At 38.4% G+C, this 12,460-nt stretch overlaps 1 protein-coding gene across 2 annotated transcripts in view; it reads left to right on the top strand.

The window, feature by feature from the left end:
• The window catches only part of CDK13 (cyclin dependent kinase 13), a gene marked incomplete at its 5' end in the record, with an annotated part of 123,146 nt that overhangs the window by 57,936 nt on the left and 52,750 nt on the right, over positions 1–12,460 (top strand). For both annotated transcript variants that reach the window (XM_079786516.1, XM_079786517.1), the window contains 2 exons: positions 7,976–8,165; positions 9,005–9,061. In XM_079786516.1, coding sequence (XP_079642642.1) covers positions 7,976–8,165; positions 9,005–9,061 — 247 coding nt within the window. The remainder of the gene's footprint in view (positions 1–7,975; positions 8,166–9,004; positions 9,062–12,460) is intronic.

Consider the following 12,460-nt stretch of genomic DNA (forward strand, 5'->3'; position numbering starts at 1 on the left):
AATTATGTCAATTCTAATGTGTCATTGAGCTTTTTGTTTAGAGAATCATTTTCCACCCTTTCACTTTGAATCTACCTTTGTCTTTGCAGCTTAGATATTTCTTTTGAAGGCAGTTTTGTTTTTGATACACTCTGCTACTCTGTGCTTCTTTATTGGTGAATTCATTTCATTTACGTTTAGGGTAATTATTGATGTTCTAGAGGCCGGTTGGGTCCCTTGGCCTGGCCTGCACCCTTGCAATCTGGGACTGCTCGGGGGATGTCAGAGAGCTGGTTTCAGCCCGATCCCTGCAGACCAGACCGAGGGACCCCACTCGTGCACTGGGCCTCTAGTATGCATGCAAGATCTTTAGTTAATCTCTTCCCGCCCTCCTCCCCTCCCCTCTGAGATTCATCGGTCTGTTCCATGTTTCCATGCCTGTGGTTTTCGCTCCTGCTTTGAGTGTCTGCCCCCTTGGTTTATTCACGGTTGTTCAACTTTAGCTGCTTCAATGCTGGGTCTCTCAGGTGTGCTTCTGTATTGAGCAGGGAATCATCCTATCTAATAAAAGAGTAATATGCAAATTAACCATCACTCAGCTACACCCACAGGCCACGCCCACAAGCCATGCCCACCAGCCAATCAGGAGCAAATATGCAAATAAACCCAACCAAGATGGCTACGGCCACAGAGAACAGGAGGGAGGCTTGGGTTTCCCCGGCAATGGAGGAAGCCAAGCTTTCCGCCTGCCCTTGCCCGCCTAGGCCTCCACTCAAGGCTACAAAGTTTCAATGATAGAAGATACATAAACCCAAACAGAAATGGCGGCAGCCACTGAGCTGGAAAGAGCAGGAGGCTAGGGTTGCCCCCGGCAATGGAGGAAGCCAAACTTTCCGCACACCCTGGCCAGCCTAAGCCTCCACTTAAGGCTACAAAGTTTCAATTATAGAAGATACATAAGTCCCAACAGAAATAGCTGCCACCACAGAGCAAGCAGAAGGCTTGGCTCTGCTCCAGGCTACAAAGTTTCAATTATAGAAGATAAATAAACCCCAGATACCAGGGCCTCCATTTGGGTCACCAGGGGGCGTGGCTGGCCTGCAAACCACCACAGGCCCCTCGCCCAGGCTGTCCCACACCCCAAGGGAACCCCCACCCTGATCCGGGACACCCTTCAGGGCAAACCAGCTGGCCCCGACCCATGCACCAGGCCTCTATCCTATCTAATAAAAGATTAATATGCAGATTGACCATCACTCCAACACACAAGATGGCTGCCCCCATGTGGTCAAAGATGGCTGCCCCCATGTGGACACAAGATGACCACAAGGTGGCCATCAGGGGAGGGCAGTTGGCAGGGACCAGGCCTGCAAAGGAGGGCAGTTGGGGGTGATCAAGCCTGCAGGGGAGGGCAGTTAGGGGTGACCAAGCCGACAGGGGAGGGAAGTTGGGGTGACCAGGCCTGCAGGGAAGGGCAGTTGGGAGGGACCCGGGCCTGCAAAGGAGGGCAGTTGGGGGCAATCAAGCCTGCAGGGGAGGGCAGTTAGGAGTGACCAAGCCAACAGGGGAGGGAAGTTGGGGTGACCAGGCCTGCAGGGAAGGGCAGTTGGGAGGGACCCGGGCCTGCAGGGAAGGGCAGTTAGGGGTGACCAGGCCTGCAGGGGAGGGCAATTAGGGGCAAACAGGCTGGCAGGGGAGTGGTTAGGGGCTGATCAGGCTGGCAGGCAGAAGCGGTTAGGGGCAATCAGGAAGGCAGGCAGGCGAGCATTTGGGAGCCAGCAGTCCTGGATTGTGGGAAAGCAATTACCTTTTGCATATTATCTCTGTACCTTGCAATCTTATTGTAATTGCTTATTAGTTCCAGGACTTTTTTGTTTACTCTGAGATTTTGTACATAGACAATTGTGTGATTTTTGAACAAAAGCATTTCATTTCTTCCTTGCTAATCTATACATCTTTTACTTTCTTTTCTTGACTTACTGCATTAGCTGGGTTTTACAATACAATGATGAATAGAAGTTGTGAGAGGGGATATCCTTAGCTCATTGATATTATTGGAAGTTCTCTCACTATTAAAAATGATGTTAGCTGTAGGTTGCATATATTCTTTATCAAGTTCAGGAAGTTCTTCTTAGTTTTTGTGTGTGTCGGTGGGAGGGGGGGGAGAATTTTTTTTTTTTTAATCATGAATGCTTGCCAAATTTTTTCAAATACTTTTTTGCATCTATTGCTATGATCATATATGTGTTGTTGTTGTTTTTTTGTTCTTGTTTAATGTAATGGCTTACATTAATTGAATTTTGCCTTGCATACATGGAATGACTCTCACTTGTCATGGTTTATAATTCTTTTTATACATTGTTGGATACAGTTTGTTTATATTTTGTTGAGGATTTTTACATATATGTTCATGAGAGACTGCTTTTTAGTTTTACATTCTTGTAATGTCTTTGTTTGATTTTGGTATTAAAATAATGCTGGCCTCATAGAATGAGTTGGGAAGTGGTCTCGTATTTTCTGGAAGAGATTGTAAAGAATTGGTATAATTTCATCCTTAAATTTCACCAGTAAATCCATCTGAGCCTGGTGCTTCCTGTTTTGGAGAGTTATTAAGTATTGATAAATTTTCTGCAAGAGTTATAGGCCTATTGAGATGATCTATTTCTCCTTTTAGTTTTGGTAGATTATGGCTTTCAAGGTATTGATCTATTTCGTCAAATTTATGTACGTCTAGTTGTTCGCATATTCCTTTATCATCCTTTTAATGTTCCTCGGAGCAATAGTGATGACCTGATATTAGTGATTTCATTTCTCATATTAGTAATTAGCACCTTAACCTGGCTAAAACTTTACCAGTTTTATTGATCTTTGCAAAGAATCAGCTTTTAGTTTTGTTTATTCCCCCCCCCCCCCCCTCTGTTGAGTTCCTGTTTTCAATATCATTGATTTAAAGTTCTGATATTTATTACTGCAAAACCTCGGTTCTCGAACTTCTTTCATTCCGAAGGCTGTTTGAGAAGTGATTTGTTCGAAAGGTAAATCAATTTTTCCTATTTGAAATGTAAATTGGCCTGGGATGGGGCTGGAATAAGGTGGCGGTGGGCACTGGGGGTGGGAGTGGGGGACATCTGTAATACTCTCCAACAATAAAGATTTAAAATAAATAAATGAATTAATCTGTTCTAGACACACAAATGATTCCGTTTTAACCTTTCTTATATACAGTACATGTCTAATGACATTTTTTTCTGTGAACAACTTGGTTGAGAACCGAATTGTTCAAGGTGGGGAGATGTTCGAGAACCAAGGTTTAACTGTATTTCTACTTTTCTGCTTACTTATAAATTTAATTTGCTCTTTCTCTAGATTCCTAAAGTGGATAGTTAGGTTGTTGATACTAGATCATCTTTTCTAATACATTTATTTAGTGCCATAATCTCTCTCTAAGGAGTACTAGCTTTGCTGTATCCCACATATTTTAGTTGTTTTTATTTTAATTTACTTCAAAATATTTTAAAGCTTCTTTTTAGACTTCATCTTTAACCCAGGTGTTATTTAAAAGTTTTTATTTTTTTTAACTCTGAGTTTTTTTGGTTTTTCAGCTATCTTCCTGTTACTGATTTTTAGTTTTATTTCATTGGCATACTTTGTATGATTTCTTTTAAATTGGTTTACGTGTGTTTTATGGTCCTGAGTATGCTCTGTATTGGTGAATGGTTCATGTGAATATGAGAAGAATACGTATTTTGTTATTGTTGGATGAAGTACCATATACACGTAATATTTATATACCAGTGTAATGCTTTCAGTTTTTTTCCCTGATGTATTTTGGCAGCCTTTTGTAAGGAATGAACACAGTAAAGGTTATTATATGTTCTTGAAGAATTGACCCCTTTATTCCTGATAACTTTCCTTGCTCTTAAATCTGGTCAATCTAGGTATGTGTCCTGACCGAGAATCAAACCCATAACCTTTTGGTGTATGGGAGGATGTTCTTCAGCGGTCACCAACTTTTCGGACCTCATGGACCACCAGTTGGTGACCACTGCAGGGCTCTCTCTATTTAAAGTGTATGTTTTGTAGGAAATATGTAGTTGGGTCTTATTTTTCTTACCCACTTTACCAGTCTCTATGTTTTAATTGGTATATTTAGACCATTGGTATGGAAGGTGATTATTGACATAGTTAGATTAATATCTTCCATATTTATTATTTTCTATTTGTTGTCCCCCCCGCCCCCTTCCACTCTTTTTCTGCCTTTCCTGGCCTTCATTAAGCTTTTCATATGATTCCATTTTTTCCTCCTTTTCTTAGCATATCAACAAAGGCTTATTTTTTAAGTTATCTATAGTAGTTGTGCTTATGTTCACAGAATACATTTATAATTTAAAAATAACATTATACTACTTTATAGGTAGTATAGGTACCTCATAACAGAGTATTCCCAGTTCCTCGCTCCCATTTGTTATAACATTATTATTATTCATTCACAGCTAGTCATAGGAAACATTATTGCTGTTATTTTGAACAAACAGATCAATTAATAAAAATAAAGATTTTATTTTACCTTTATTACTTTCTAATGTTCTTCCTTTCTTTATGTGGATCCGAGTTCCTATCTTGTATCATTTTCCTTCTTTCTGAAGATTTTTTTGGCCTTGGGCAAAGCAGATCTGGTGACAAATTTCTTCCTTTTTTTTGAGAATGTTCTTATTTCTCTGTCACTTTTGAAAAATAATTTTGCTGGATATGGAATAGGCAATATTAGGTTGGTGGATTTTTCTTTCAACACTTTAAATATTTCATTCCACTCTTTTTTTATTCAGGGTTTCTTAAGATAAATCAGTTATAATTTTTAACTTTGAATACGATTTTATAGGTAAGACTAGAGGCCTGGTGCATGAAATTCATGCACTGGGGGCGGGGGTTTCCCTCAGCCCAGCCTGCACCCTCTCCAATCTGGGACCCCTTGAGGGATGTCCAACTGCCGGTTTAGTTCCCTCTCACAATCCGGGACTTCTGGCTCCTAACCACTCATCTGCCTGGCTGCCTGATTACCCTAACCACTCTGCCTGCCAGCCTGATAGCCCCTTAACCGCTGCCATGCTGGCCTGATTGACACCTAACTGCTTCCCTGAAGGCCTGATCACCCCCAACTGCCCTCCCCTGCAGGCCTGGTCCCCAACTTGCCTCCCCTGCTGGCCATCTTGTGACAACGTGGGGACAGCCATCTTGTGATGATGTGGGGTGGCCATCTTGTGATGACACGAGGGTGGCCATATTGTGGCGGCCGTGTTGTGATGACATGGGGGTGCCCATCTTTTGACGACATGGGGGCGGCCATCTTGTGATGCGAGGGCATGAGGGTCTATTTGCATATTACCTCTTTAGTATATAGGATGTTTTTTCCCTCTAGCTTCTGTCAAGGTTTTCTTTTTGTCTTTGATTCTCAGCAGTTTTGCTGTTCCTCTTAATGCCCTCCCTAGTTTCCTGGATCTGTGGTTTTCAGGTATTTTATTAATTTGGGGAAATTTCAGTCATTTTTATTTTACATATTTCTTGTTTTCCATTCTCTCTTTTTCTGTTGTTTCTTGTATTCCCATTACACATATGTTAACACTTTTTGTAATTGTCCACAGTTTTGGGATATTCTGTCTTTTCCTTTGCATTTTTGTTTTGAAAATTTCTATTAACCTATCTTCGAACTCACTTATTCTTTGCTAGGCCATATCCTTCAAACTAATGAGCCTGTCAAGGCATTCTTTACTTCTGTTATGCTGTTTTTGGTTTCTAGCATATCCTTTTGATTCTATCTTAGAATTTCTATTTTTGTTCACTGACTTAAAATGTTTTAGTAATTATTAGATATACAGGGTATCCTCAAAAAACGTATACACACTTTAACAGCTAATAGCTCAGTTTTGAAAATGAAATGTATTTTAATAAACAACGCCTTTATAATTATTCAAAGTTATGTGTATACATTTTTTTGGAACACCCTGTGTATTTGGGGTTTGTTTTCTGGTGTTTATTATACACTGATTGGCCAGGTTATTATGATCTCTGAACGCATAATAATCTGGTCACTCAGTGTATATCCTATATAATAAAAGGCTAATATGAAAATTGTCCCCTCGACCAGGAGTTCAACCAGCAGGCAGGCTGACCAACTGCCCATGTCCCCTCCCCCTGGCCAGGCTGGACCCCACCCATGCACAAATTAATACATACACATACATACATACATACACTGAGTGGCCAGATTATTATGCGTTCAGAAATCATAATAATCTGGCCACTCAGTATATTACACTGTTCTGTCTGTTATAATAGTACTAGAGGCCCAGTGCATGATTTAATCATGCACCTGGTGCACCAGCGGGCTGGCTGTCCGCAGGTGCCCCAGGCCTTCCGAAAGCCTCCGGCGATGCGGAGGCTTTCGAAAGGCCTTGCGCCGGAGCAGACAGCTGGCCAGGTCCCCCGCTTTGGCCTTTGATCGCGGGGGACCTGGCCGGCTGTCCGCCGGTGCCCCAGGCCTTCCGAAAGCCTCCGGCAGCCATGGCACAGACGCTGAGCTCGCGGCGCCACTGGCGCCGCGAGCTCAGCGTCCTGCTGGCCCAATCAGCTACCCCGGCCACCCTGAGTCCCGCCCCCTGCGCCTCCTGCTGGCCCAATCGTGGGCGTAGCGGAGTGATGGTAATTTACATATTACCATTTTATTATGTAGGATGGTAGGTCATATTAATTTATGGTAGAGCAAATGTTTATCATCAGAAATATTTTGGCTGGTACTCTGGTTTTTGTTTAATTCTTATTAAAATTTATTCCTAGTAATTTGTAATATAATTTTTTTCTATTATGGAGTCATTTAAATTTTGTTTTCTAATGAATTGTTGCTGGCATATATGGAAGTCCTTTGCTTTTTGTATGGTTTTCTGTAACTTTCTTTTTATTCTTTTGGATTTTTAGACAGTCATTAAGTTTGTTTTTAATTAGAAACTGATTGTGAACTTTCTTCAGATGCCTTTTTTTGACATATTGATATTTTTTTCCTTTGACAAATAGATGTATTAAATTTTATCTGCTTTTCCATTCTTGAATTGCTAAATTAAACTCTACTTAATTGGGATATTTTTTGATACAGCTTTGGGTTCAATTTATGCAAGTTTCACTTAGGATTTTTGAATCTCATAAGTACAGTTGTGTATGTGTTATGTTATGTTTTGGTAGGATTAAGCTGGCTTTATAATATAAAGTTGTAATTTGTATGCTTTCAAATGTTCTGGTGCTGTATAGATAGAATGAAATTATATGTAGAAGGTTTAAAGGGAGTCATCTAAAGTCCAGTTGAGCTCAGATTTTTTTAAAAATTAAAAACAACTGAAACCGGTTTGGCTCAGTGGATAGAGCGTCGGCCTCTGGACTGAAAGGTCCCAGGTTCGATTCCGGTTAAGGGCATGTACCTTGGTTGCGGGCACATCCCCAGTAGGGGGTGTGCAGGAGGCAGCTGATCGATGTTTCTCTCTCATCGATGTTTCTAACTCTCTATCCCTCTCCCTTCCTCTCTGTAAAAAATCAATAAAATATATTTAAAAAAAATTAAAAACAACTCTTTTGCCACCTTCATATTGTCTTTAATGAGCTGTACTGATTTTATTCCCTTTTTGCTGAGAGACAATTTGTTCGATATGTAAAACAGTTAATTTATTTTACATTAATTATACCCAGAAACTGTGCTATGTGAAAATCAACAGGGTTGATTATATATATATAGTAAGAGTTTTGTTTACGAGACAAAAACTGGGTTAAATGTGGCCTTGGGATGTATTTATTGATAGTAAATTCAGAGAGAAAGATGAACATTATCAAAGTGATAAAGTAACACTTCTTTTCAAGGAAAGGATTAGTTTTCACTATAGAATTTAAAAATTTTTTGAACCTATAGAAAAGTTGTAAGAATAAAAATCTTTAATGTTTTAATTGTTCTTGTTCTTAGGTGCATTTTATCTGGTATTTGAATATATGGACCATGATCTGATGGGACTACTGGAATCAGGCTTGGTTCATTTTAATGAAAATCACATAAAGTCATTTATGAGACAGCTCATGGAAGGTCTGGATTATTGTCATAAGAAGAACTTTTTGCATAGGGATATTAAATGTTCAAATATTCTTCTAAATAATAGGTATGACATAACTATGTTCAAAGTGAGTGTTATATAATATATACCTTGATTTTGTTTAAAGGATTTTAAATTTAGATTACAGTTGACCCTTGAACAACTGAAGGGCTATGGTGCCAACCTCCCCCACCCACACACACACAGTTGAAAATTTGCGTATAATTTTTTATTCCAAATACTTTACTAATAGCCTCCTTTGACTGGAAGTTTTAAAGTGGACTTTTTGAAGTGCATACACACACACACACACACACACACACACACAAAGCTTATATTGAATATTTTACTGACAGCATAACCTGAACTCCTGATAAGTTTATTGTAATTGGTATTATTTGTTAGTTTAAGTGACGCATGTCTGGTCCTGATTTTAGTTAGTATAAAGTGTTCCAGGCACCTCACCCCTCTAAGAACAGGAAAATCAATTTAAATTTAAAACAATGTGATTTAGATCTTGAACATTATTGACTTGAACAAGTAATTTGTCTTATTACTAAGTAGTAGAAATTAACCCATTTTGTGTAATTTTCTTTGAAGTGTACTTTTCTAAATAGCAACTAAATAGTGCTGAAATACTGTTATATTAGTACTAATATAATAATAGTAATAATAATAAAAATAGTTAATAGTATTATGGTATTATCTGAACTTCTCCAAAGAAAAATTTTTTACCTTATTTTATCCCGAGTTTATCTACTTTCCTATACCTATAGTACCTTGAGTACTGCAGTGTGATCAAAGTTAAAGTTTATATATTTTTTATTAGTTCTAAGAACATGATTTTGTATGACCACTTCAAAATAGAATAATATCTTTTATTCATTTTGTTTTACTTCCACCAGAGGGCAGATAAAACTTGCAGATTTTGGACTCGCTCGATTGTATAGCTCAGAAGAAAGGTAAGAGAACTTTAAATGAATATTATAGACATTAGAGACCAGTTTTAGAAGCTATGTAAGAATATCTTATTGATTGTTTGTTTTTAAGAAAAAGGAAATTTACTTTTTGTAGTTTAATAAATGGGGTAATAAAACTTTATACCATAATTGGGTTGACTATTTTAATTACAGAATTTTACATATTTATCTTAATTTTAAAATAATTGTGTTTTTAACACAGAGGTAAATATAATTTCTTTTAAAATGTGCCATTGTAAATGTAACTTAAGTGAACTTAGGAATTTTTTTTCAGTTTTTTTTTTTTTTATTTCTAGAAAAATGATTTTAAATATAATAACTGTTACATGAAGCCCTGGCCAGTTTGATTCAGTGGATAGAGCCTCCGCCTGTGGACTGAAGGGTCCCGGGTTCGATTCTGGTCAGGGGCATGTGCCTTGGTTGCAGGCTCATGCCCAGTGGGGGGTGTGCAGGAGGCAGCTGATCGATGTTTCTCTCATCAATGTTTCTGACTCTCTATCCCTCTCCCTTCCTCTCCGTAAAAAATCAATAAAATATATTTAAAAAATAATGTTACATGCAATAAACCTTAATATTTCAAGAAAAACGATATTAAGTATAATGTTACATGCAATAAATAATATCTCAAGAAAAACAATTTTAAATATAATGTTACATGCAATAAACACCAATTATTCAAGAAAAATTATGTTACACATAATAATTATGCAATAGACATTAATATTTCAAGAATAAAAGGATTTTAAGTATAATAATGTTACTAAAACTGTACTAACAATATGATATCACAAAAGTTGTAGGAAATATTAAAAATCTGCAAATAACAGATTACTTCTATTATATTCTAGAATATTTTTTTCCCCTCTGGCTCTATTTTTGTTCATCAGTTTATGTTGTTCATTATAATCCACAAATGAGTGAGATCATATGATATTTGTCTTTCTCCGACTGGCTTATTTCACTTAGCATGATGCTCTCCAGGTCCATCCATGCTGTTGCAAATGGTAAGAGTTCCTTCTTTTTTATAGCAGCGTAGTATTCCATTGTACAGAGGTACCACAGTTTTCTAATCCACTCATCTGCTGATGGGCACTTAGGCTGTTTCCAAATGCTAAGCTATTGTAAATTGTGCTGCTCTGAACATAGGGGTGCATATGTTCTTTCTGATTGTTTCTGATTTCTTGGGATATATTCCTAGAAATGGGATTATTGGGTCAAATGGTAGTTCCATTTTTATTTTTTTGAGGAAACTCCATACTGTTTTCCACAGTGGCTGCACCAGTCTGCAGTCCCACCAAAAGTGCACGAGGGTTCCTTTTTCTCCGCATTCTCTCCAGCACTTGTCGTTTGTTGAGTTGTTGATGGTAGCTATTCTGACAGGTGTGAGATGGTACCTCATTGTCATTTTGATTTGCATCTCTCAGATGATTAGTGACTTTGAGCATGTTTTCATATATCTCTCGGCCTTTTTTCTGGTGGTCCTGTTTCAAAAAGTGTCTATTTAGGTCCTTTGCCCATTTTTTGTTTGGATTTTTTATCTTCCTTTTTTAAAGTAGTATGAATTCTCTATAAATTTTGGAGATTAATCCCTTACCAGAGATAACATTGGCAAATATGTTCTCCCATAGAGTGGGCTTTCTTGTTGTTTTGTTGATGGTTTCTTTTGCTTTGCAGAAGCTTTTTATTTTGATGTAGTCCCATTTGTTTATTTTCTCTTTAGTTTCCATTGCCCTAGGAGCGAGTTGTATTGTTAAATATATTGCTATGAAAAATGTCTGCTATTTTGCTGCCTATGGCTTCTTCTAAGATTTTTATGGTTTCCCGTCTTACGTTTAAGTCCTTTATCCATTTTGAGTTTATTTTTGTGTATGGTGTAGGTTGGTGGTCTAGTTTCATTTTTTTGCATGTACTTGTTCAATTTTCCCAGCACCATTTATTGAAAAGACTTATCTTGACTCCATTGTATGCTCTTGCCTCCTCTGTCAAATATTAATTGAGCATACTGGCTTGTGTTAATTTCTGAGTTCTCTGTTCCACTGGTCTATATGTCTGTTTTTGTGCCTATACCAGGCAGTTTTGAGAACCGTGGCTTTGTAATATAGCTTGATATTCTGGTATTGTAATCCCTCCAACTTTGTTGTTCTTTCTCAGGGTTGCTGCAGCTATTCGGGGTCTTTTTATTCCAGATGAATTTTTGGAGAATTTGTTCTAGGTCTGTGAAGTAATGCTATTGGTATTTTAATGGGGATTGCATTGAATCTATAGATTGCTTTGGGTAGTATGGACATTTTAGTGGTGTTGATTCTACCAATCTAAGAACACGGTATATTCTTCCATTTGTCTATGTCTTCCTCTACCTCTTTTTTTCAAAGTCTTGTAGTTTTCCGAGTATAGGTCTTTTACTTCCTTAGTTAAATTTATTCCTAGGTATCTTAATTTTTTCGGTGCAATGGTAAATGGGATTGTTTTTTTTTTTTTAGTTTCTCTTTCTGTGATTTCATTATCTATACATTAAATACCCAGTGGTTGTAAAGCCATAAGGACCAAAGACCGGTCACCAGGAGGTGCATTGAGCACCTCTAGGTCCCTCCCCACGGCCCGTGAGCAGCGGCTTTTGTGGCAGGTGGGGCGGGGCGCGAGCTATGAGCGGTGAAGGGTGGGGCATAGAGCTACTTGTGGCTGACAGCTATGAGCGCGGAGGGCGAGGGCGCGAGCTACAAGTGGCGATGGGTGGGGTGGCCATCTGAGGCAAGTGGAAGCGAGCTACTTGTGCACAATTTCGTGTGTGCTGGGCCTCTAGTTGGTATATAAAATAGTCATAGATTTCTGGGCCTTGATTTTGTATCCTGCTACATTGCCGAATTCATTTATTCTAGTAGTTTTTTAATGGAGTCTTTGGGATTTTTCTATGTAGAATATCATGTCATCTGCGAATAATGACAATTTTACTTCTTCATTTCCAATTTGGATGCCTTTTATTTCTTCTTCTTGTCTGATCGCTATGGCTAGCATTTCCAGTACTATGTCAAACAGCAGTGGTAACAGTGGGCATCACTGTCTTGTTCCTGTTCTTAGAGGAAATGTTTTTAGTTTTTGCCCATTAAGTATGATGTTGGCTGTAGGTTTGTCATATATGGCCTTTATCATGTTAAGATATGCTCCCTCTATTCCAACTTTGCTGAGAGTTTTTATCAAAAATGGGTGTTGGATTTTGTTGAATGCTTTTTCTGCATCTATTGATATGATCCTGTGATTTTTGTCTTTCAATTCGTTTATGTGAAATTGATTTGCAAATATTGTACCAGCCTTGCATTCCTGGAATAAATCCCACTTGATCATGGTGTATGATCTATATTGCGGGATGCGATTTGCTAATATTTT

Source organism: Cnephaeus nilssonii (genome assembly GCF_951640355.1).
Source record: "Cnephaeus nilssonii genome assembly, chromosome: 12".
NCBI classification, from domain to species: Eukaryota; Metazoa; Chordata; class Mammalia; order Chiroptera; family Vespertilionidae; genus Cnephaeus; species Cnephaeus nilssonii.